The 26,650-nt window shown below is 33.2% G+C and overlaps 1 protein-coding gene across 1 annotated transcript in view; it reads left to right on the top strand.

Annotated features, from left to right (window-relative positions):
- Positions 1-26,650, top strand: part of LOC132555672 (protein hobbit-like) — a 65,557-nt gene that overhangs the window by 15,643 nt on the left and 23,264 nt on the right. The window contains exons 13-34 of the mRNA XM_060220025.1: positions 23-87; positions 1,342-1,511; positions 1,673-1,827; positions 2,371-2,531; positions 2,905-3,172; positions 4,084-4,190; positions 5,637-5,748; positions 6,037-6,157; positions 6,988-7,099; positions 7,488-7,576; positions 8,086-8,155; positions 8,370-8,471; positions 9,009-9,162; positions 10,042-10,252; positions 10,499-10,671; positions 11,377-11,475; positions 11,671-11,937; positions 12,797-12,893; positions 14,943-15,036; positions 15,357-15,592; positions 15,812-16,061; positions 26,368-26,423. Of these exons, the coding sequence (XP_060076008.1) occupies positions 23-87; positions 1,342-1,511; positions 1,673-1,827; positions 2,371-2,531; positions 2,905-3,172; positions 4,084-4,190; positions 5,637-5,748; positions 6,037-6,157; positions 6,988-7,099; positions 7,488-7,576; positions 8,086-8,155; positions 8,370-8,471; positions 9,009-9,162; positions 10,042-10,252; positions 10,499-10,671; positions 11,377-11,475; positions 11,671-11,937; positions 12,797-12,893; positions 14,943-15,036; positions 15,357-15,592; positions 15,812-16,061; positions 26,368-26,423 (3,169 nt within the window). The remainder of the gene's footprint in view (positions 1-22; positions 88-1,341; positions 1,512-1,672; positions 1,828-2,370; positions 2,532-2,904; positions 3,173-4,083; positions 4,191-5,636; positions 5,749-6,036; positions 6,158-6,987; positions 7,100-7,487; positions 7,577-8,085; positions 8,156-8,369; positions 8,472-9,008; positions 9,163-10,041; positions 10,253-10,498; positions 10,672-11,376; positions 11,476-11,670; positions 11,938-12,796; positions 12,894-14,942; positions 15,037-15,356; positions 15,593-15,811; positions 16,062-26,367; positions 26,424-26,650) is intronic.

Consider the following 26,650-nt stretch of genomic DNA (forward strand, 5'->3'; position numbering starts at 1 on the left):
TATATATATATTGTTTTTACAGATTTCCATACAGAGTCCCCTCAAGCCAAGTTTGCTGCTTTGTTGAAGGCTAATGTTAAGGTGGAGGTAAGTGTGTTGTCTGATTTGCTGGTCAGTTTAATTCCAAATTTGATATGCAATTACATTCTACTTCATGTTGTCGTTTTGTTTATATAATGTATTGAATTCATTATTATTTGTATGACATCATTGTTTCAAATGCAGAAATCAGATACTGTCAAGTCCCTTGTTTCTGTTAGTTATTTGCCCACTAGGAAGTTAGGAACTAGGGTAGGTGGAGTGGGGGTTGTGGTGTCAATTCTAATGGAGGCTTCTGATTGGTTGTAATTGTCCCATATTAGTGAAATTTGGTATGTAGGTGAATTGTACATGGTGACATCCATTTTCTGATTGGACAAAATGGTTGACCAAAGGTTGGTCAAAAGATTTTTTTAGCTCACCTGGCCCGAGTAGAATTTGTTGAAAATTTTAAAGACTTCTTTTCACTAGCCAAAAGACACGGAAACATGTTTTTTGGCTGATTGATTTCTAGAATGAAACCTGACAAAGTTTGTGACAAGAAATTACCTTGACCTTTATTCAAGGCCACAAAGGTTGAATTTGTTAAAACTAATAAGAACTTTTTCTGACCAACCAAAAAACCCAGAAGCATTGTATACAGGAGTGGAATTTGTTAAAAGTTTAATAACTTCTTCTGATTAACCAAAAGGCCTAGAAGCATAATATTTGGCAGGTAGGACTCGAGGAAGAAGCCCAGCAGAGTTTGCAAAATGAAATGATCTTGAACAATATTTAAAGTCACGGGGTCAAAGACTTCTGTTTTTAAACCAAATCTCTGAGAAGCAGAATATCTGATAGAAAGGTGTTTCTCAGTCAAAGCCTAACAAACTTTGAGAAAACAATGTGATTACATATAACCTTTAATCCAGGTCATAACTGCTGCTGTTTAGAAGCTAACATTTGTTGTGAAAATTGGTTAAAGTTCATTGGATGTGTCTACTTTGAATGCCAATGGTGCATGCGTTATGTATCTATGATGAACATTGATACCAAGTGAGCCCGTGGGGCCTCTTGTATATATAGGTGTACATCAGGGTTCCCTGCCATTGTCAACTTCATGGTTTAAAATTGCCAGCCTGTTCTGCGGATCTTCCACCCCTTTGTTGATAAACTTAAATAAGCATCACTCTTGATTGATGGGGTTTTATTATCACCATCATCAAACTATCCAAATGTATCCTTTCATCTCTGTTGCTTAATCTTACAATGTTTACAACTGATACATACAAGAGAAATACTGATACTGTGATCTATTTCTAGCTAAATAAAAACAAAGTTGTATCCGACGTAGCTGTCCAAGGGGCATTCTTCCATTACCATCACGAGGAAATCCAGTACTGGTCTTCTGTATTGACACGAGTGTCTGACACACGCCCTGGTACCAACACTCAAATACAGTCACGAAGGACGTCTACCTCCTCACCTCTCAAGTAAGTGTTACCATACAGGAGTTAAAAATTAAAAACTTTTTTAAAATACCTACATTATATCTACATATTACTCTTTTGCATGAAAGTATGACATTAGGGTTTACCTGACACACTTTAAAGTTTAAGTGAAACTATTTCAAGTTTATTTATTTGGATTGTAGATCACTTGCAGTTGACTACTGTCGGAGACGTAGTGTGTGTTTGTCTATAGCTCTGACTGAATTGTCTTCATCTCTATCTTCTGCAACCTCCTCAGGATTGCATTTTGGGGTCCATTCAGCCAAATTGGTGTCTACCATTAAACCATCTATAACAGGTAAGTCTGGGGTTGAGTCAGTCAACATGGTGTCTACCACCTATTACAAGTAAGTGTGGGGTGTAGTCAGTCAACATGGTGTCTATCATCTATAACAGGTAAGTGTGGGGTGTAGTCAGTCAACATGGTGTCTACCATCTATAACAGGTAAGTGTGGGGTGTAGTCAGTCAACATGGTGTCTATCATCTATAACAGGTAAGTGTGGGGTGTAGTCAGTCAACATGGTGTCTACCATCTATAACAGGTAAGTGTGGGGTGTAGTCTGTCAACATGGTGTCTACCATCTATAACAGGTAAGTCTGGGGTAGAGTCAGTCAACATGGTGTGTATTATCTGTAACAGTTAAGTCTTGGGTCCAGTGAGTCCACTTGGTGTCTACAATCAAACCTTCTGTAGTATATCAATGGCTGTTCCTAAAGTGTTTGTTAGTAAGTTTGTGGTGGTACCTTCAATCTGAATATTCCAAAATGGTGTGAATCGGCCCTATATAGAACACTTAAGTAACAATGTGACATGTTTAGCAATGAAACTGTTTGTTACAGAGGAGTGTTCTGACCTGCCTTGGCTGGATAATGTATCTTGTAAAGTTGAGGTTCAGACTGTCAGCTGTCAGCATATGGATGCTCGAGTAGCTCTGGACCATCTGTGTAACAACATTCACTACTGGGACCATGCTTTATACATAGGAACTTTCTATATCAAGGTCAGTGTTAAGATTAAACCACCTGTCATCACATCATCGGAAGTCTGTAAAAGTAAATATCTATGCAAAGGTAAACTTAAAATTTGTTGAAAGATGTTAATTAACATTTTAATTGCTGGATCAAGTTCCATTGAACTTATACCATGCTGTCCTGTTGCCATTCCATACATATCTGGTAAGCAATCACCTAGCAAAATGTGAAAATCACATAGTAAGACTTTAATTGGATCATGATTTTCTTGAAGTTTTTTATTTTGATTAATTAATTAGCTGCAAATGAAAATTTATTTCTTAAATTTTCATTTGGCACGGTAGATTTTTTTGTAAATATTGAAATTTCTTTTGTCTCATTTTATAATGATAACCTCTACAGGCCGACAAAAGATGCGGAGACCTGATGTTAGATGTAGATTTGTGCAATACTCATATGGAATGGTCTACACTGACAGTCAACACTGCCTTACACTTCCTTGGTGCTTTGTTATGGAAACAACAGTCTGGTGCTAGTTCTGTTACCATAACTACTGAAAGGGAAAGAACTCTAAATATACCACCATCCAATCTACAGAAGCCTGAAAGCAGTGTATCCATGAAAATGTGTGTGTCAGATGTGAACATATTTTTATGTAATAACCACAAAGGTAGGTCATATTAATTTTTCTTCATATTATTTAGATTCATTTGAATTGTATTTCAATTTTTTACGACACACAGGTCATTTTGCTCAAAATTTCATTGTGATTCTCACAGCTATAGTGGATGGTCATAAAATATTTTTCCCTCAGTATGTCAGCCTTCTATAACAAATTGTTAGCCAATTTGTGTAGCCTCATTTATTGCTGACAATATTCCACTTGTGATATTTAAAGTTAAGGATGATATCACTCAGTGAAATTATTCTGAAAGAAGTTTAGTTTCCCTCATTGTCCCTAGTAATACTTATTTGGACCTGAGGGAAAACAAATTGGCAGACAGACTTCCAACGGTGACAATTTCAAGGTTCTCAGATATTACAAAAGCATTATCAAATGACATGTGGAAGTTCCTCATGGTTTTCAAGCTTGCATATTATCAAAAAACTAATAAAGAATAACTTGGGACAGGAATAAATGTAAGTTCTGAGCTTGAGTGCTGTACCGTTCAAAATCAAGCAAACTTCCACTGACATTTCAGGATCACATTATTGTTTTTGAAGTCATTTTTATAACATGTCAGCATCAGGGTCATTGACAACACTAACAGAACAAATGAGAAATTTACAGATAGTTCATTTTAGGGTTTCACTTTTGCCAGTTATTTTCATTGATGAATGGAATGTTGTGCTATGTCTGTCTTAAATAAATTAGAATTGATATAATTGACAATATGGAAGGTGATAAGGAAAGAAGAGAAAATAGCAAACAAAAAATAAGTATTGTTATTTATATTTAAGGGTTAGCAGTTTGTATATCTGTTGGATGATACTGAGCATATAATAAAGAATTCAATGTTTTATTATATTTACCTTTGTGTGACTTTGTAGCATTATCTATGCAATGCTTTTTTATTGCAGTGTGTCTGATGTCAAGAATTGACGCTGTGGATATTGATCTCAACAAACAAACCAGCTGTGTTACGGTAGAGGGCTGCAAAGTTACATATGTCTCTCAAGTAGATAAGGTAGGTATTTACAGCTCCTATAGGTATCTATTGGTATCTGTAACTGCTTGTTTATTCATGAAATTGCATTTATCACTTAAACATGAGTTTATTACAGAGAACCCAATCTGTCTACAAGGAATGGTTTAACTATCCTAACATATTATTAATAGTTTTTTAAAGATCACCTGACACTTCGAGCCACGTGAGATTATACCATGATGTAGTGTACATCGTCTCTCCACTGTCTGTCTGTTTGGTCATTTTTTCCATTTAAACAACTTTTCAATAACCAACTGGGCAAATGTAATGTTATTTGGCTGATAGGTTTATAGGATGAAGTCTGGCAAAGTTTGCAAAAAGAAATGACCTTGACTATTATAACCTTTAACAATTTCTAATGGCTAATCAAAAGTCCTAGAAGCATGACATTTGGCTCGGCAAAGTTTGAAAAATAGAAATGACCTTGATCCTTACTCCAGGTCACAGGGATCAAACTGTCGAAACCTGTGAAAGATTTCTTCTGGTAAACCAGAGGTCTTAGAAAGCCTGTCAGATTTTGAGAAAAAAAAAGAAATCATATTTGCCTATAATTCAGATCATAACTGTCATTGTTTAGTGTTGAGCATTAAAAGCTATTTATGGTGGAAATCAATGAAAATTGATTGGATATGCCAACCTTAAAAGCCAACAGTTTTTGTGATAAATACCAATCCTATTTTTGTTGAACATTAAATGCCAGGGGAGTAATGCAGGCCCCATGGGTCTCTTTTCTTTATTGTTTTCTAGTCTGTAATGCTAGTTCCAGCTAGCCAGCTGCACAATCCTGCCATCCATATTCAGGAAGTCAGGGTCACACACAGTCAAAATCAGAGTGTAAGTATTATACACTTCACATTATTCACTGTAAAGATTGTCATTTGATGGAGTCAAACTTTCATTTCTTTGCTAAAAACCTTGAAACAGAAAGGATTTTTTCCCATAGAGGTGAAGTAGTGGTCCATGGTTTCCTTCGTTAATTTATTTTCAAGGTTTCTTTGTTTAATTATTTAAGTCTCATCTTACAAAAAAAGCATAAAAATAGAACCCTTGAAAAAACATCCTTTAAAGAATTCTCACCTGGCAGGGGATTTAAAGAGTAAATGTGAGAACAAGGCCATATGTAACTATGGTGAAAGAGCAGTTCGTGAGGTCAGGTAGTGTATGAAATAATGTCTGAAAGTAAGTGACAGTCCACATATGACTGGGGTCAGATATGGTGAGTGATCTTAGAGGTCAAGGTTAAATGTAATTCAAGTCAGAGGCCAATACATCTTCTTTAAGGAAAGGTCAAGGTCACACATCTAAAGAGTCAGAGGTAGTAATGCTTTCCTTGTCTGTGAACAGAATAAATATAAACTAATTTAGTGACAATATTCAGAATGAACATTGATTGATTTATGAATGTATCCGATTTTTTTTTTACAGGAAATGCATGTACGCATTCTGAAGATTTTGTCGTGTGAGTGGAAGACATGTCATCATATGTGTCTAATACAGGGATTGGAGGAAGTCAAAGAGATCAAATCACGCTACCAAGGTAACAATGATTAACCCATTACATGTGTAAAACAGTGCTATTTAAGGGCTGCTTACTTTTCTGTGATTTTTTTCTGGGTTTCAGTAATTGTAGTTTCTGTGTGTTGCCTTCATATTAATTATTGTTGATTCTCACATCCATTGTTGTGCTAATTTGCCTAAAAGTGAGTGAGTATATTTTCTGTAAGTATATATGTAAAACATTGTCATTCACATGGATAATTTTAGCAAGGCTTTAATAATGTATTTTAGATTATTTAGTTTGACAGCATTTGATGTTCTACTTCAGCCTACCGTCCTGATGTGGTGGATAGTCAGAGGGACAGTTATACTCCTCAGCACAGACTCAAAATCAACGTCATAGTGAAGGCAGCTACATCATTTACTCTCTGTCTGTCTAAGGAACACAGGTAACTATGCAGCCACTGCCTGAAGACCAGTAACATTTACCATTTGTCATGGCACAAGTAATGTTCTCTTTCCTTACCTAAGGAAGACAGATATTACAATGGAATTGAGTTGTTAATCTAACTGACCGGGGATGTTTTTATCTGCACTACTTGTGCTTTTCTCAAGATTTTCTGGAATTATATGGTTGGCTGTCTGGAGACAAAATCTAATCTTTGACAATTGGAAAGATCCAAATTTCTTGGATTTTCACTTACACTAGCTTCTTATTTCTAATGATATTACAAGAGTTATTGCCCTTGGTTTGTTTTGCCTCTGAAACACTATTCTTCAACTTATTGGGATATTTCATAGAAAATTTCTTGATATGTTACCTATGATATGAACATATGTATGTATTGAACCTCAACTTTCTGTGAGTTTCAGAATTTCTGCTCTTTATGTAAACTCCACTCTACTTTCTTTTATTGAAGTTCTGTTTAGACTTAAATATCTTTGTGTTTCCATCCCAGTATTGTAACTCACTATTTAACCTGGTAAACAGGGTGACCTTTGGGTAACCTTTGTGTTTCTCTCCCTGTATTGTAACTCACTGTTTAACCTGGTATACAGGGCGACCTTTGGGTGACCTTTGGGTGACCTTTGTGTTTCTGTCCCAGTATTGTAACTCACTGTTTAACCTGGTATAGAGGGTGACCTTTGGGTAACCTTTGTGTTTCTATCCCAGTATTGTAACTCACTGTTTAACCTGGTATACAGGGTGACCTTTGGGTGACCTTTGTGTTTTATGTCCCCTGTATGGTAATTCACTGTTTAATCTTCTGGTTTTCAGTGTGACCTTTGTACCAGAGGGCTTCATCATGACACGATCTGAGGAGGAGACACTGATGGAAATGGAAAGGTTCACAGTGAACTGTGATGAACATCAAGTGGTAGTGCTAGAGGTAGGTTTAACAATCATTTATTGTTACTGTACATATAAGGTAAGGGAACTGATGGAAAACAAGATGATTAACAGATTGGTATCTTTAAATATTTGAGGTTTGTTAGTTTACTGTCATACCCCAGAAAGCACTGAACATGTCTTTCTGATCTTCTGTACATATGGGTCTCAGCACAATTTTTGCTAAAAAGATTTTAATCTTTAAGTCATCTAGTGGAAAAATGACAGCACTTCAAAAACAACCTCAGAATTAAAGGATGCTTGGATATATTGGAAGTAAGAAATTGATCTCAGTCCCCAAATAAATTATCATTATAAACACCCATACACCTTTAAATTGCATGAATGAAATTGTAAAATACTTCAGATTTGTGTTTTTTTAAATGCAGGGTACAATGATGGGAACACTATCCAAGTACCAGCTAAGGGAGGGCAGACAGAGTGTGGGTAACCTAAAATGTCCCACAAATAGGGCATGGTAAGTATAATGATATGTAAGGCAGGCAGAGTTCTGGTAGCCGTAATAAAGCTGTAAGTGATATAGAGAGCAAGCAGATTACACAGGGCATGATCTTAATATTCATGAATGTTAATTTTAGGTTTACCTCCCCATACCCTCATAAATGACAATCTGAGTCATTTTTAATGCTTGATTAAAATGACGTCATTTGTAGATAATCTTAATAATTACAGGCAGGCTCTACTGTGGAATGAACACCATTTCAGTTAATAATAATATGTATTTGTAAAGAAAGATGAAGTAGTGTTTATGTTTTATAAAGCCACAGTGTTGTGTTATTTTTCTGTGTCGCGTTTCATTTTTTACTTTTAATCGATGGTTATGATGGTAATTATTTTCAAAACAAATGTTGATTTAATATGATTAGGAAAACTTCGTGAACAGTTTAAAATGATTTTGTTTATTGGATTTGTTTAAGCCTGAGTTTTCACCAGGTATGAAAAATTCATGAATATTTTCATTTTCAGGCATGTTTTGTTTAACAACTTTGATGTTGTCTTCCCGTTCAAATACAACTTTGCTAAATGTTTTGAGGAGGTAAGTCACATCAGTATACACGTCCAGTGATAGGGAATTAATATTATGTCAGTCTGTTGCTTATTGTATTCATGTTTTGTTCAACTCACTGATAACTTTGGAAATTAATCATTTTTAAAAATTGTATTCATTAAAAGGACTTTAACGTGAATATCAATGTTTATTGTTTACTGTATGTTGTGTGTGTAGACTTTAAATCTTGATCTTTGAACAGTTTGTGAACCTATGGAAGTGGTGGAAGTTGGTCCACAAAGTGAAGAAGAAGCCGTTTACAGAGGACAGTTTACTTCCTCCTGATCTACAGATCAAAGTCAAGGTCAGCAACAATACCTGTAACCATAGTGATGAAAAGTCTCCAGTAATTAGTTAATTTTGATCACATTGTCAAGCATTGCCACAAATTGTTTTCTTCATTCTAATATTCTAGTTTTGTATGAAAGTTGGGACTTCTTTTTGAGTCTTTCATAGCTTCATACCAAATAATGTGGCAGGTATTTTTGATATGCAAAATACATATTGTGGGTGTATTTACAAATTGTATTTAGTGCTTCATTTAAGGGGTTCCAGTTGTCTGATTGTGAGATTTGCTCTCTAAATAGCTTGATTTCTGTCCACAGAGGTTCCAGTTGTCTGATTGTGAGATTTGCTCTCTAAATAGCTTGATTTCTGCCCACAGAGGTCCTAGTTGTCTGATTGTGAGATTTCCTCTCTAAATAGCTTGATTTCTGTCCACGGAAGTCCCAGTTGTCTTTTTGTGAGTTTTGCTCTCTAAATACCTTGACCTCTGTCCACAGAGGTCCCAGTGGTCTGATTGTTAGATTTGCTTTCTAAATAGCTTGATTTCTGTCCACAGAGGTTCCAGGTACAGCTTAGTGATGATCCATTCGAGGTTAAGCTGGGGGATAACTATGAGCTAATGAAAGACGAATGTTATGAATACTTTAAGAGGAAGGCTGTTATGGAGCAGAAGGTACAAAATCTACGACGCACTCATGGCTTCATTCCAGGTATGTTTACTTACTTTCCTATAAAATTCTGTTAGACATTATTGTAAACTTGAAATGAAAGAGTCGTTTAAGGATGTGATGTGACAGTAAAATCGTGTGTCATTTTGCCTCTTAAATTAATGACTGAATTTTCTTGCCTAACTCTCCAGAATTTTTAAGTGATCTTTTTAACAATTAAAAAATTACTGTTATTTTCATGAGCGCTTATTTTCGCTGCTGTTGAGGATGTTATATAATCACAAATTAGAGATACTTTGAAGATGTAAATAAAAAGAACAATTCTCCATTATATATCAGATATATCCTGTCCACTAAAAATTTTTGTAAAAAACCACGAAAATTTAGGATATAAAAAAACAACCTTTACAGTATAAAACAACCAGTAGAAGACTTGGTGTGACATTTCGGTGACTACACGGTCCCCTTCATCAGACAAATGATCAATATTAAACATAGTACAGCTGAAAATGTTGGTCGATCCCTTACCATCTCGTACACTATATGTATGTCAGTGCTAGTATGCTTAACACTGGACATTTGTCTGATGAAGGTGACCGTGTAGTCATGGAAATGTCACACTTCAATCTTTTACTGGTTGTGTTATAAGAACTTCTTTTCTATTGACATTACCAACCTGAAGAAAATGTTCTGAAATAATGTTTACATTATTTACACTAATATCTGTTTTTGTATGTTATTTATATTACAATTATTGTAGATGTGTGAATTCCTCAATGCACTTAATTACGAAAAAGTGATTACACATTAAACTTTGAGTACAAAAAATAAAGTTCATTTTTAGTAATTCTTGATTTGTTCTTACAGAGAGTTATCAATATACGTCTCTAATTGATGTTGATCTTTTATCTTGATTTTCAGCTGACCGTGTACAGGAATTATTTGATTCCTTGGACAAGAAAAGCAGTGACATTTACTTGCAGCGATCTCGCCTGTTGTATAAAACAACGCCAATGAGAACCAAGCTTTTCACCTGGCTAATGGAAGATGTTGAAATCCTTGCTTATGCTGATAAATCGTTCCATGGGAAGGAGAATGTTATCAGACAAATGAGGGACATTGACAATCAGAGGTAGAGTATGATGTACTAGGTATTATGTAGAGGAACATGTAAATATATATCCATGTCGTGTACAATTTTTGAAGCAGATTAAGTAATTTCACAAAGAGGTGTAAGGATTATCAATAATTTCACTTAAGTTTGATATATTTTGCAATATGTAAATATTATAAACCCACAAACAATGACACCAAAATTGGATAAAACAGAGATTTCATTACACGTATATGTTACCCTTGTTCTTCACATTGTTAACAGTCCCTATCCTGAGGAGGGCTTAGAATTTGTTACCCTTTGGTGTCGTTATGTGAACTTTAACCTGAGTCTGTGGAAAGTAGTAATGCGTGACTATCCTCATCCTATGCTGGAAGTGAAGGACATGGGACTTTGGGGTCGGTTAATTGGGGCGGAGCAGGATGGCAGTAGGAGAGGTAGGTAGCAGAGATGTGAATTTCTTCATTGTTTTAGGCGCCATGTTGGTACAAGGTGTGTACACATGTTGCAAACAAATTTAAAAAAATTGAATACTAGTGAGAGAATATTCCTGGTATCTTGATAAGTAACTGTAAATAAGATTTTAGAAGTAATGTTAACGATGCAGAAGCAAGTACTTACTAGTGAAAAATATAGTGGGGAAAAAGTAATTTTGTACCACGAGTTTTGACTTGGTTCAGTCAAAAATACACTGATTGTTGTTGATAATTAACGTTAAATTTTGCATTTTACTCTATATTATGCAAAATTAGCAATCCTATCAAAATCACAAATATTACAATTGTTCAATTTTCTTTTGTCTGTACGAGTTTCTAATGTCAGCATTTTGTGTTGTTTTCTTTCAGTCATGATTAACATGTATTTTTTTTTATAATTAGATTGTCACTCATTTAGATGAAATCCTCCTGTGTAATAGGATTGTTGAAAAACTCAACCTGAATGTTTTTATTTTCAATTTTCTAAAACTACCTTAAATTCATAAAAAAAATACTAATTTTTTTCCTTATGAAGTTTTGCCCTTATGTAAATAACACAATGTATGGTTTTTAATTTGCATATTTGTATTATAAAGGGACTGCCTTGATGATTTTATAATATGTTTGTTGATATGTGAGTATAACTTGAAATGAATGTTATTTCAGCCAAGAGGAAGTGTGTTGTAGAGGTGGAGGACCCATGGGGTAATATGGAGGTGGAGAGGAACTTGCCCACCCTCAAATTCTACCACGACTTTAGCTGTGGTCAGTACTTCAATACCCTTTATATATTTTATTAATTATTGATAAACAAGGATAATAATTTGTTTGGCCTTGTGTTATTGTCACTCTCATGATCTAGAATACTAGAATAGAATATAGTAAATTAGCATTAAAACATTGATTAACTTATTGTACTGATACACAGAGTATGATGACTGTGTACATGTTTCTGTCCAGATGTGAAGAGTTGGGTGATGGCCTATGGAGCATGCTGGGAACCTGCTATAGCTCAATACAATATCAGTCTTGACCTTATCAATAAACCCTCAGTAGACCCCAGTCGTCCGCTTCCAATCTGGGACAAGATACGCCTTCTTCTACATGGTCGATTTTTCATGTCTGTGGAACAAATGAGTTGGCTGTACCATGCCTCATTTGACCCCTACAACACCACTGAATTCATGGATTGGTCCTGGTCTAAAGTCTGTCTCGATTGGACCAATGGTAAGTAAGGGTCCTGGTTAAAGTCTGTCTTGATTTGACCAGTGGTAAGTAAAGTCCTGGTTAATGTCTGTCTTGATTGGACCAATGGTAAGTAAAGTCCTGGTTAATGTCTGTCTTGATTGGACCAATGGTAAGTAAAGTCCTGGTTAATGTCTGTCTTGATTTGACCAATGGTAAGTAAAGTCCTGGTTAATGTCTGTCTTGATTTGACCAATGGTAAGTAAAGTCCTGGTTAATGTCTGTCTTGATTGGACCAATGGTAAGTAAAGTCCTGGTTAATGTCTGTCTTGATTTGACCAATGGTAAGTAAAGTCCTGGTTAATGTCTGTCTTGATTTGACCAATGGTAAGTAAAGTCCTGGTTAATGTCTGTCTTGATTTGACCAATGGTAAGTAAAGTCCTGGTTAATGTCTGTCTTGATTGGACCAATAGTAAGTAAAGTCCTGGTTAAAGTCTGTCTTGATTGGAAAGATAGTAAGTAAAGTCCTGGTTAAAGTCTGTCTTGATTTGACCAATGGTAAGTAAAGTCCTGGTTAATGTCTGTCTTGATTGGACCAATAGTAAGTAAAGGTCCTGGTTAATGTCTGTCTTGATTGGACAGATAGTAAGTAAAGTCCTGGTTAAAGTCTGTCTTGATTGGACCAATAGTAAGTAAAGTCCTGGTTAAAGTCTGTCTTGATTGGACCAATAGCAAGTAAAGTCCTGGTTAAAGTCTGTCTTGTTTGGATCAGTGGTAAATAAAAGTTGTGTTGGGAGTTGTAGCTTTTCAATGATAAATGTTGTTTAATGCTAGTTATCAACGACAAAGTATTGGATTAAATACATAGTAATTGTCTCTTTTTTTTTAATTGAATTACAGCCAATTTTGTCTTGCTGGGAGACTTTGACATTTCTGCAAGGACTACATCCAAGTATGATGACTGTAAACTGTTGCACTTGCCAAACCTCAAACTTTGGTAAGTCACTCAGAACACTCAGAAAGAGCTGCCTTTTTTGTCAAATTATGCAGAACTTGATTTAAGCTTTGCCTGATAAGGACAGGTTTTACTGTATAGAACTGAGATTAAGGGTTGGATAATGTACACAGAACTTGATTTAAGCTTTGTCTGATAAGGACAGGTTTTACTGTATAGAACTGAAATTGAGGGTTGATAATGTACACAGAACTTGATTTAAGCTTTGTCTGATAAGGACAGGTTTTACTGTATAGAACTGAAATTGAGGGTTGGATAATGTACACAGAACTTGATTTAAGCTTTGTCTGATAAGGACAGGTTTTACTGTATAGAACTGAAATTGAGGGTTGATAATGTACACAGAACTTGATTTAAGCTTTGTCTGATAAGGACAGGTTTTACTGTATAGAACTGAGATTGAGGGTTGATAATGTACACAGAACTTGATTTAAGCTTTGTCTGATAAGGACAGGTTTTACTGTATAGAACTGAGATTGAGGGTTGGATATAGTTAAAAACAAAATGATATACTGGTTTTAATGAAGTGACAGAGTGTTCAGAATGATACATTCTCTATCTTCCAATCTGAATGATAAAGGATTAGTTATTTATCATGCTTCTTGTAAATCTGTACATTTCTCCTTTCAGTGTTAAAAATAGAATTAATTTATTCACTTACCCTTTGATGTAAACTTGTTATCAATGCAATCTTTGTTACATTGATATTGGGCTGAACTTTCAGATAGATTTCAGTAACAGTATCACTAGTAACAATAACAGTCCTGGTATATTGTACCTGTATTTTTAAGTAAGTTTTGGTGTAGTACTGGAATAGATTACCAATATCTAACCTTACTCAGAACAGGACAATTTGTATGATTTATCTTACTCATAGCAGGACAATTTGTATGATTTACCTTACTCAGAACAGGACAATGTGTATGATTTATCTTACTCAGAACAGGACAATGTGTATGATTTATCTTACTCAGAACAGGACAATGTGTATGATTTATCTTACTCAGAACAGGACAATGTGTATGATTTATCTTACTCAGAACAGGACAATGTGTATGATTTATCTTACTCAGAACAGGACAATGTGTATGATTTATCTTACTCAGAACAGGTCAATTTGTATGATTTACCTTACTCAGAACAGGACAATTTGTATGATTTACCTTACTCAGAACAGGACAATTTGTATGATTTATCTTACTCAGAACAGGTCAATTTGTATGATTTACCTTACTCAGAACAGGACAATTTGTATGATTTATCTTACTCAGAACAGGACAATGTGTATGATTTATCTTACTCAGAACAGGACAATGTGTATGATTTACCTTACTCAGAACAGGTCAATTTGTATGATTTACCTTACTCAGAACAGGACAATTTGTATGATTTACCTTACTCTGAACAGGACAATGTGTATGATTTATCTTACTCAGAACAGGACAATGTGTATGATTTACCTTACTCAGAACAAGACAATTTTTATGATTTACCTTACTATGAACAGGACAATTTGTATGATTTATCTTACTCAGAACAGGACAATGTGTATGATTTACCTTACTCAGAACAAGACAATTTGTATGATTTATCTTACTCAGAACAGGACAATGTGTATGATTTACCTTACTCAGAACAAGACAATTTTTATGATTTACCTTACTATGAACAGGACAATTTGTATGATTTACCTTACTCAGAACAGGACAATTTGTATGATTTATCTTACTCAGAACAGGACAATTTGTATGATTTACCTTACTCAGAACAAGACAATTTGTATGATTTACCTTACTCAGAACAGGACAATGTGTATGATTTACCTTACTCAGAACAGGACAATTTGTATGATTTACCTTACTCAGAACAGGACAATTTGTATGATTTACCTTACTCAGAACAGGACAATTTGTATGATTTATCTTACTCAGAACAGGTCAATTTGTATGATTTACCTTACTCAGAACAGGACAATGTGTATGATTTACTATAAACATATATATTAACATGTTGTCATTGACTGTTTCATAGTTACAAACTGGAATGGTTGTGCCATGGAGACCCTAATGACCACCATGCTGTAATGCCCTGTGCCCCTGACAAAGTACCGGATTTCTCACATGAAGTAAGTGATATGTTTTAGTATGTCTAGCCTTGTCGTATGAAGTAAGATGTATGCCTCAGTCAAGCTGAAGATGAAATGTGATATACCAGCTGTCTAGTACAAAGTAGCTGACTTCTTGTAAAGATTGAAGGGAGTAAATGGTTAGATTTTCATTTCAGATAAAAAAAAACATATCATTCAAATACCTGTTAAAGTTATGAACTTTCTTTTAATTACACTATTTAAAAGTTTGCACAACCAAAAATTTGAGCGACCAAACACTAATTCATATCATTATATTTTGGAAACCGTGTATTTAGATATCAATTACTACATTACAGGAGCATGATTCATTCCGAGCTTTCCGATCCAAGAATCTGAATGTGTCCATATCTCTGGACACCAAACCACTGAGGGAGAACACACTGAATGTTCCAAGTTGCCTCTTCTACGCAAGCACACTCAGATTTCTGGACAAAATCAAGATGTGTTTTGCGAGTGTCACTCGCCCCATACGTCGAGGGTCTTACTTCAATGTTATAAGGCCTCGCAAACCACAGCTTACCCGACACTACAAGTAAGACTACTTAATTGTTATTTTGAGTTTAAAATTTTTTTTTTAATTAATGAAGAAATATTCCATAGCTGAACTTGAAAGGAAATTGATTATTTTGAGGTATGAAATGGTCCACATGTTTATATAAATTCATAAAATATTGTAAATATTCAATAAAGCCAATAAAATGTTTTTGTATATGCATCTATGTGCAGTCCTTGTATGGCATTTTCATTGCAGGACAATCAAGACATCAGTAAACCTGCATAGATTCAACATCTGTTACTGGATGTCGTTCAACAAGCAGCTTGGCTCAGAGCTTCTAGCTGATTCCTTTGTGCTGTCCCTTTGTAATGACCTGACTCTTACCCCAGTGGAGGATGGCCTGTTCCACCGACCCTTGGCTACGTGGAGTGTTCGTTATCTCCATTGCCAGTTAACTGGAGCTAAGACTTGGCTATGCAGTGCCAGAAGGGAGACAGAGGACCAGGTAAGTTTAGAGAAGTGGTGCTTGTCTCGATGGATCAGAATACTAGTGGTCTGTAGCAAGAAGTCTTCTCTCACGGCATCTTTGACATTAATCTGATGTAACCTACATTACTGTCTGAACAGATATTGGTGACTGGCTGAAATGTTTTCTCTTCTCATGTGTGAGATGGTGAAATTTGATGTCCTATATGCATGGATCTGATTGTAGAATCTCTCTACTTTGAAGACTTGTTAAAAGTTCACCATTATGAGATCGTGAGCTTTTCTAAATGCCCTACATCCTTGGTCCATTTGTCATCCATAAACAATTTGTGTTATCCTTTCATTAGAAGTCCTGGGTGGATCACCTTAAATTTCATAAGTAGGTTCCACTTAATACCTACCGTAAAAACCCACATAATGTGCGCAGTAATGTTTGAGAAAATCAGTGTCCAAGGTTGGGGGTGAGCATGTGATGTAGCTATAGGATTTTGAAGTTTTTTTTAATGGAAAAATTAAAGATACTGTGAGTCTGCCATCATTGTTTGTCAGGATTATCCGGTATTCAAAACTGACACAAATAGGATTCGGCGATTTATTTTATGAACAAAAATAATAAATAAGATAAATACTGTATATATATTTGCAAACGATCGGAGTCAATATCATGCAAAATCTGGAAGAAGTGTTTAAAAAAAGCGATAGCAACTAGACAGACAGAAAACTGATGATCAGCAAAGACAGTGGCCTGTTTGGGACATTAAAAAATGTGTCAATTATAACTGGATTATCTTTTAAAACACTTTCCTGTTCAACTATTAAGAAACTGTGTAATGAAACGCTGTTCTTCTTTTGACGATACACATATGCATGTCTATAGTACATTTCTTGTGATTCCATTCCATGCTCCATATACCGATTGCTTACATATACAGAGTTGGGGCCTCAATTTATGTCAGTTTGCGGTGCTCAATGTGACAGCAAGACATGAAAGAAAAAATGACTTGAGGAGATCGTATTTTGGTTTTGGTTTGGTCACGAATAGGCAGATGACTTGTACCTGTGATTTCAACACTGAACACTGTTAATTAGAGCTAGTGTGAAGACAAGTACTTGTGTACATAAGATAAATTAGGGATAATTGGTAAGTGAATGACAGCAAGACATGTCTGATGTCAAAGAAAACAAGAAGATGCACAAACATTAGGCTTTGATTAAACAGAAGGTTATTGAAAGTCAGTAAATGAGATGAAAACAAATTTTGAAGTGAAAACATTCAGGTTTTGGACTTATATCGTTGGTCTGACGTGTTATCTGAACATTCCGAGATCCATTTCTTTTACTCCAATAGATTGATTATGACTGAATATTTGGGTGCACTCATTATGCAAGTAAAAGCTTTTTTTACCATTTTCAGCCCCAAAAAGTACCTGCACACATTACGTTGGTGCACACATTACGTTGGTGCACACATTATGCAGGTTTTTACGGTAATTATGCCCTTTGATTTTGGGAATGGTCAGAAAAACTGACTGACAGGTGGCCATCCTAGATTTTGACAATGAAAATTGTTATTGACATTTCTTCAGAAACACTGGATGGATCTTTCTCAATCTTTATTATAGGTTTCCATTAGTCCCTAGTTTTGCCCATTTGATTTTGAGACAGATCAGAATAGAGGAATGACTGTCAGGAAGTCATCTTTGATTTGGCAGTTGAAAATTACTGTCTAATTCTTTACAGGATTTATCAAATTCCATATAAATAAGAGTAAAAACAAAGGAAAGAAGAGAATGGAAAGGAAAAAATTTAACTTTTAATGAACAAATAAAGATCAAATGATGCTGGGCATGAAGGTCCCTCTTGGATGACTTATTATAAAGATATACAAAAAGCATGTTTGTATTATCATTGTCTTACACCAATGTTTATGCTTTGTATGTGAACCTTTGTAGACAGTGTTCAGTTCTATATTGTAGTATTTTTATGCTTGTGAAATTGTAGTCTTCCTTTTTTCTTCATTTAAATATGTTGTATATTCTTTCCCAGATATTGCAATGTTTTGAAAAATTTCAGAGAAAAAAATATGTGTTCCAGCGCAAAGTTGTGAGTTCTCTATGGAATATATTAGTTACTTTTAGCTTTGTCTCTCCTGAGTGTAAATGTAGTAATTCTACAACAGATTACCTGTTAACTGATATAATGCTTTCAACATCTCTGTCTTGTGTAATGTTCAATAGCTAGAACTTTCAGGTCCTTATTCAAAGTTTTATTTTCCTACGCAAACATAGGGTCTTTTACCATTATTTTGTCTGAAGCTTTCATGACCCAGAATTGACTTATTAATTCTGATTGATCTATATCTTAAAGAAAGAGATATCGTAGTCCATGAATTATACTAAGTTATTCAGTAAGAAGATCAGATAATTATGTCATTATAGTAATATACATGTTCTGAAAATACTCTTTTGCAAAGTTCTTAAACTGGAGTTTGAAATGATATAAAGAAACATGTTTATAATCTACAACAGTGAACTTACTATGTCATACCACAGCGTCTGTCGTCCATCCTTTCGTCATTCTATTAAAAAAACAGAAAACAGATTTGATCTTGGTAGTAAGTTATCAATACATCTATAACTGGTGATACTATGTGATGCAGATTCCTATAATGTCTGTTAGTCTACAGCATTCCATTTATGATCACAAGGTTCTTCAACATCCATATATACCATATACATGCTGTGACTTCATAAATAGTATTGTATTTCATGATACTGTCCCCAGTGTCTGTATATAGGATTCTGTAAAGTCACAATGTAAATGAATATTAAGACTTTATAAATACTTCTACATCTACATAAGTACTGTATTTCTTTAGCGCTTACCTGTCTCTATCAGTACAAATTCTTCACAATCCATTTGATACTTTCAATATATACCCATTCTTTATGACAGTTGTAATACAAACCTACTTAATTCTGTATAATCTTTTTATTTCTCAAATCAAAGTCTAATGATACAGTAAATATTTATAGACTTGTTCATCTGTCTAATGATACAGTAAATATTTATAGACTTGTTCATCTGTCTAATGATACAGTAAATATTTATAGACTTGTTCATCTGTCTAATGATACAGTAAATATTTATAGACTTGTTCATCTGTGTAATGATACAGTAAATATTTATAGGCTTGTTCATCTGTCTAATGATACAGTAAATATTTATAGACTTGTTCATCTGTCTAATGATACATCAAATATTTATAGACTTGTTCATCTGTCTAATGATACATCAAATATTTATAGACTTGTTCATCTGTCTAATGATACAGTAAATATTTATAGACTTGTTCATCTGTCTAATGATACAGTAAATATTTATAGACTTGGTTACATTCTAAACCATCTGTCCAATGATACATCAAATATTTATAGACTTAGTTACATTCTAAACCATCTGTCTAATGATACATCAAATATTTATAGACTTGTTCATCTGTCTAATGATACAGTAAATATTTATAGACTTGTTCATCTGTCTAATGATACATCAAATATTTATAGACTTGTTCATCTGTCTAATGATACATCAAATATTTATAGACTTGTTCATCTGTCTAATGATACAGTAAATATTTATAGACTTGTTCATCTGTCTAATGATACAGTAAATATTTATAGACTTGTTTACATTCTAAACCATCTGTCCAATGATACATCAAATATTTATAGACTTAGTTACATTCTAAACCATCTGTCTAATGATACATCAAATATTTATAGACTTGTTCATCTGTCTAATGATACAGTAAATATTTATGGACTTAGTTACATTCTATACCATCTGTCCAATGATACATCAAATATTTATAGACTTAGTTACATTCTAAACCATCTGTCTAATGATACATCAAATATTTATAGACTTGTTCATCTGTCTAATGATACAGTAAATATTTATAGACTTGGTTACATTCTAAACCATCTGTCTAATGATACAGTAAATATTTATAGGCTTGTTCATCTGTCTAATGATACAGTAAATATTTATAGACTTGTTCATCTGTCTAATGATACATCAAATATTTATAGACTTGTTCATCTGTCTAATGATACATCAAATATTTATAGACTTGTTCATCTGTCTAATGATACATCAAATATTTATAGACTTGTTCATCTGTCTAATGATACATCAAATATTTATAGACTTGTTCATCTGTCTAATGATACAGTAAATATTTATAGACTTGTTCATCTGTCCAATGAGACATCAAATATTTATAGACTTAGTTACATTCTAAACCATCTGTCTAATGATACATCAAATATTTATAGACTTGTTCATCTGTCTAATGATACAGTAAATATTTATAGACTTGGTTACATTCTAAACCATCTGTCCAATGATACATCAAATATTTATAGACTTAGTTACATTCTAAACCATCTGTCTAATGATACATCAAATATTTATAGACTTGTTCATCTGTCTAATGATACAGTAAATATTTATAGACTTGGTTACATTCTAAACCATCTGTCTAATGATACAGTAAATATTTATAGACTTGTTCATCTGTCTAATGATACAGTAAATATTTATAGAGTTGGTTACATTCTAAACCATCTGTCTAATGATACAGTAAATATTTATAGACTTGTTCATCTGTCTAATGATACAGTAAATATTTATAGACTTGGTTACATATAGACTACATTCTAAACCATCTGTCCAATGATACATCAAATATTTATAGACTTAGTTACATTCTAAACCATCTGTCTAATGATACATCAAATATTTATAGACTTGTTCATCTGTCTAATGATACAGTAAATATTTATAGACTTGGTTACATTCTAAACCATCTGTCTAATGATACAGTAAATATTTATAGACTTGTTCATCTGTCTAATGATACAGTAAATATTTATAGTCTTCTTCATCTGTCTAATGATACAGTAAATATTTATAGACTTGGTTACATTCTAAACCATCTGTCTAATGATACAGTAAATATTTATAGACTTGTTCATCTGTCTAATGATACAGTAAATATTTATAGACTTGTTCATCTGTCTAATGATACAGTAAATATTTATAGACTCGGTTACATTCTAAACCATCTGTCTAATGATACATCAAATATTTATAGACTTGTTCATCTGTCTAATGATACAGTAAATATTTATAGACTTGGTTACATTCTAAACCATCTGTCTAATGATACAGTAAATATTTATAGACTTGTTCATCTGTCTAATGATACGGTAAATATTTATAGACTTGTTCATCTGTCTAATGATACGGTAAATATTTATAGACATGGTTACATTGTAAACCATCTGTCTAATGATACAGTAAATATTTATAGACTTGTTCATCTGTCTAATGATACAGTAAATATTTATAGACTTGTTCATCTGTCTAATGATACAGTAAATATTTATAGACTTGGTTACATTCTAAACCATCTGTCTAATGATACAGTAAATATTTATAGACTTGTTCACCTGTCTAATGATACATCAAATATTAATAAACTTGGTTACATTCTAAACCATCTGTCCAATGATACAGTAAATATTTATAGACTTGGTTACATTGTAAACCATCTGTCTAATGATACAGTAAATATTTATAGACTTGTTCATCTGTCTTATGATACAGTAAATATTTATAGACTTGGTTCATCTGTCTAATGATACAGTAAATATTTATAGACTTGGTTACATTGTAAACCATCTGTCTAATGATACAGTAAATATTTATAGACTTGTTCATCTGTCTAATGATACGGTAAATATTTATAGACTTGTTCATCTGTCTAATGATACGGTAAATATTTATAGACATGGTTACATTGTAAACCATCTGTCTAATGATACAGTAAATATTTATAGAGTTGTTCATCTGTCTAATGATACGGTAAATATTTATAGACATGGTTACATTGTAAATCCTGTCTAATGATACATCAAATATTAATAGACTTGGTTACATTCTAAACCATCTGTCCAATGATACAGTAAATATTTATAGACTTAGTTACATTCTATACCATCTGTCCAATGATACAGTAAATATTTATAGACTTGTTCATCTGTCTAATGATACGGTAAATATTTATAGACATGGTTACATTGTAAATCCTGTCTAATGATACATAAAATATTAATAGACTTGTTCATCTGTCTAATGATACATCAAATATTAATAGACTTGTTCATCTGTCTAATGATACATCAAATATTAATAGACTTGGTTACATTCTAAACCATCTGTCCAATGATACATCAAATATTAATAGACTTGGTTACATTCTAAACCATCTGTCCAATGATACAGTAAATATTTATAGACTTAGTTACATTCTAAACCATCTGTCTAATGATACATCAAATATTTATAGACTTGTTCATCTGTCTAATGATACAGTAAATATTTATAGACTCGGTTACATTCTAAACCATCTGTCTAATGATACAGTAAATATTTATAGACTTGTTCATCTGTCTAATGATACGGTAAATATTTATAGACTTGTTCATCTGTCTAATGATACGGTAAATATTTATAGACATGGTTACATTGTAAATCCTGTCTAATGATACATCAAATATTAATAGACTTGGTTACATTCTAAACCATCTGTCCAATGATACAGTAAATATTTATAGACTTGTTCATCTGTCTAATGATACAGTAAATATTTATAGACTTGGTTACATTGTAAACCATCTGTCTAATGATACAGTAAATATTTATAGACTTGTTCATCTGTCTAATGATACAGTAAATATTTATAGACTCGGTTACATTGTAAACCATCTGTCTAATGATACAGTAAATATTTATAGACTTGTTCATCTGTCTAATGATACAGTAAATATTTATAGACTTGTTCATCTGTCTAATGATACAGTAAATATTTATAGACTCGGTTACATTGTAAACCATCTGTCTAATGATACAGTAAATATTTATAGACTTGTTCATCTGTCTAATGATACAGTAAATATTTATAGACTCGGTTACATTGTAAACCATCTGTCTAATGATACAGTAAATATTTATAGACTTGTTCATCTGTCTAATGATACAGTAAATATTTATAGACTCGGTTACATTGTTAACCATCTGTCTAATGATACAGTAAATATTTATAGACTTGTTCATCTGTCTAATGATACAGTAAATATTTATAGACTTGTTCATCTGTCTAATGATACAGTAAATATTTATAGACTTGGTTCAGTCTAAACCACCTGTCTAATGATACAGTAAATATTTATAGACTTGTTCATCTGTCTAATGATACAGTAAATATTTATAGACTTGGTTCAGTCTAAACCATCTGTCTAATGATACAGTAAATATTTATAGACTTGTTCATCTGTCTAATGATACAGTAAATATTTATAGACTTGGTTCAGTCTAAACCACCTGTCTAATGATACAGTAAATATTTATAGACTTGTTCATCTGTCTAATGATACAGTAAATATTTATAGACTTGGTTCAGTCTAAACCATCTGTCTAATGATACAGTAAATATTTATAGACTTGTTCATCTGTCTAATGATACAGTAAATATTTATAGACTTGGTTCAGTCTAAACCATCTGTCTAATGATACAGTAAATATTTATAGACTTGGTTACATTCTAAACCATCTGTCTAATGATACAGTAAATATTTATAGAGTTGGTTACATTCTAAACCATCTGTCTTTGTTTTTGATCAGTGATGTCTTTAAATGTTTTGAGATCACAAATACATTACTGCAACAAGGATAATCCAGGAAGATTCTACTGGCCTACTGCTACTTAACCCAGGAATATTATAGCATTGTTTGCACAAGAAAACAGAATAACCCTATATTCTTGCCTGGCTACTCCTTTCAATCTTTGACAATCATTAGTAAGCTAGTATAAAGATAATTCTCTTTGACGTTTCGGAACTGCTTCTAACTGCAGCTACCTCTTAATCCTGCCGTCATCAATGTCCCATGAACTTTGGGTTGATATAGATGTGATTTTTGACATGGTTACGCTAAATGAAGGGCCTATGCTTTTCTGTAATGAGTAGCATCATAGTGTGTGGCAGCTCTCTTTCCCTACCCTGTGTGAGATAGAATTATTCCATCCCTAACAATCACTGGATCACCATGTGAAATATGTTAGAATTTGATGATGATTTCACTACGTGTATTTCTTAACATACAGTTGGTAATTTCAGTAGATTTATTTTTTCATGTACAGTAGGTGGAAATACTGTCTCTTTAGGTGACTGTTTTAAATCTTGTGAGTTTATCTAGCCACAGATGAAGGTGTTTTAAATCTTGTGAGTTTATCTGGCCACATATTAAGGTGTTTTAAATCTTTTGAGTTGATCTAGCCACAGATTAAGGTGTTTTAAATCTTGTGAGTTTATCTAGCCACAGATTAAGGTGTTTTAAATCTTGTGAGTTTATCTGGCCACAGGTTAAGGTGTTTTAAATCTTGTGAGTTTATCTAGCCACAGTTTAAAGAGTTTTAAATCTTGTGAGTTTATCTAGCCACAGATTAAGGTGTTTTAAATCTTGTGAGTTAATCTAACCACAGATTAAGATGTTTTAAATCTTGTGAGTTTATCTAGCCACAGATTTAGATGTTTTAAATCATGTGAGTTGATCTAGCCACAGATTAAGGTGTTTTAAATCTTGTGAGTTTATCTAGCCACAGATTAAGGTGTTTTAAATCTTGTGAGTTTATCTAGCCACAGATTTAGATGTTTTAAATCATGTGAGTTTATCTAGCCACAGATTAAGGTGTTTTAAATCTTGTGAGTTTATCTAGCCACAGATTTAGATGTTTTAAATCATGTGAGTTTATCTAGCCACAGATTAAGGTGTTTTAAATCTTGTGAGTTTATCTAGCCACAGATTTAGATGTTTTAAATCATGTGAGTTTATCTAGCCACATATTAAGGTGTTTTAAATCTTGTGAGTTTATCTAGCCACAGATTAAGGTGTTTTAAATCTTGTGAGTTTATCTAGCCACAGATTAAGGTGTTTTAAATCATGTGAGTTTATCTAGCCACAGATTAAGGTGTTTTAAATCTTGTGAGTTTATCTAGCCACATATTAAGGTGTTTTAAATCATGTGAGTTTATCTAGCCACAGATTAAGGTGTTTTAAATCTTGTGAGTTTATCTAGCCACAGATTTGGTCAAGCTATCAGGTTTTGAACACTTGGTTATCATTTTCCTGATTGCTTTTGTATTTTCACTGATGAAATACAATATAGATATCGCACGGACGGGATATCAAATGGGCATTTTGCAAGTAATTTCACTGTAATCTGGACGAAGAGATACTGAAATATATAGGTATTGTCAATGATATCCAACTTTTTTCCAGACACTGAGATCCAAATGATGTTTTAGTGACTTCCTATTGATGTCGACTAAGTAACTGATATGAAAAAAAATGAATGAAAATGATCAAATGATGAATTCACTGTGAAATATTTGATGCTTTATTCTCTGCTCAAGTGCATTGACTTAAAAAACTTGTAAATGTTGGCTAGCCTAGAGCATTGCTAGGTATAAAGCTGGTTTATATCGGGACTAATGAATAATGAAAAAGTTCATCAGAACTTCTAACACTATCATACAAAATCTGTACAAAAGCCTCTTGCACTACTCTGTTTGCCTTATTTTCTTTGAGTGAATAAACATGAATTATAATGTCACACCAAACATACATGTATCCATAGACTTAAGATATAAAACTAACACTCACAATGTTCTCTGCTGGATCACATATGTATAAGAAAACATGCTTACTTGGGGATAAATGTATTGATAGACATAAAATCACCATCATTAGTCAAATATTTTGATAAAATTGCAGAATCTTGTGGGAAAAAAGCTTTATCCATTAAACGGCGTTAGAGTTAGGCTGCTTGGAGCCTGGCTGATTTTATTTGGCATGTTTGAGCATCTGGGCAATGATTTATTGTCACTAAGGGGTTGTTATTGATATCCGCAAACACAAATTATTCATCATTTAAATAAATGATTTCTAAATCAAAGTAAAACTTCCAGTTATTAAGTTAAAATAATATAACGTAATCATTTATTATGAAAAAATATACCAAAATCTTTCAAATATGAACTTAGATCTTCAGCAGAAAATTGGAAAAAGTTTGATCACTTTAATAGAAATGATCAGATTTCTAATCTAAAATGTCAGGGTTGTCGGAAAAGTAATTTTGTGGGATTCGTTGGTCTAGCAGAGAAAATATTTATATTATTTTGTGTCTATTTTTTCAGTTGAATGTGTCTCTCCGTAATCCAGTAGATAAGAATTTCTTCCTGAGTGTTGGCAGGTAAGATGGAGAATTTTACACATGGACCGTGAAAATGTAACTTCTGAAATTCTTATGTAAGATAACCATCATATGCTTGCTGACATTTTCTGAAAGGCCTTCCTAGATACTGAAATATTATAGATATGTTAGGGCGAGGGACACATTTCTTTTTATTGATAATTTATCAATATTAGAATTATGTTTAACAGTGGTATATTAATTAATCGTTTTTAATATTAAGCTCA

This window comes from Ylistrum balloti, unplaced genomic scaffold (genome assembly GCF_031769215.1).
Source record: "Ylistrum balloti isolate Yb309-2 unplaced genomic scaffold, AGI_CSIRO_Ybal_v1 Utg370510, whole genome shotgun sequence".
In the NCBI taxonomy this organism is placed as follows: Eukaryota; Metazoa; Mollusca; class Bivalvia; order Pectinida; family Pectinidae; genus Ylistrum; species Ylistrum balloti.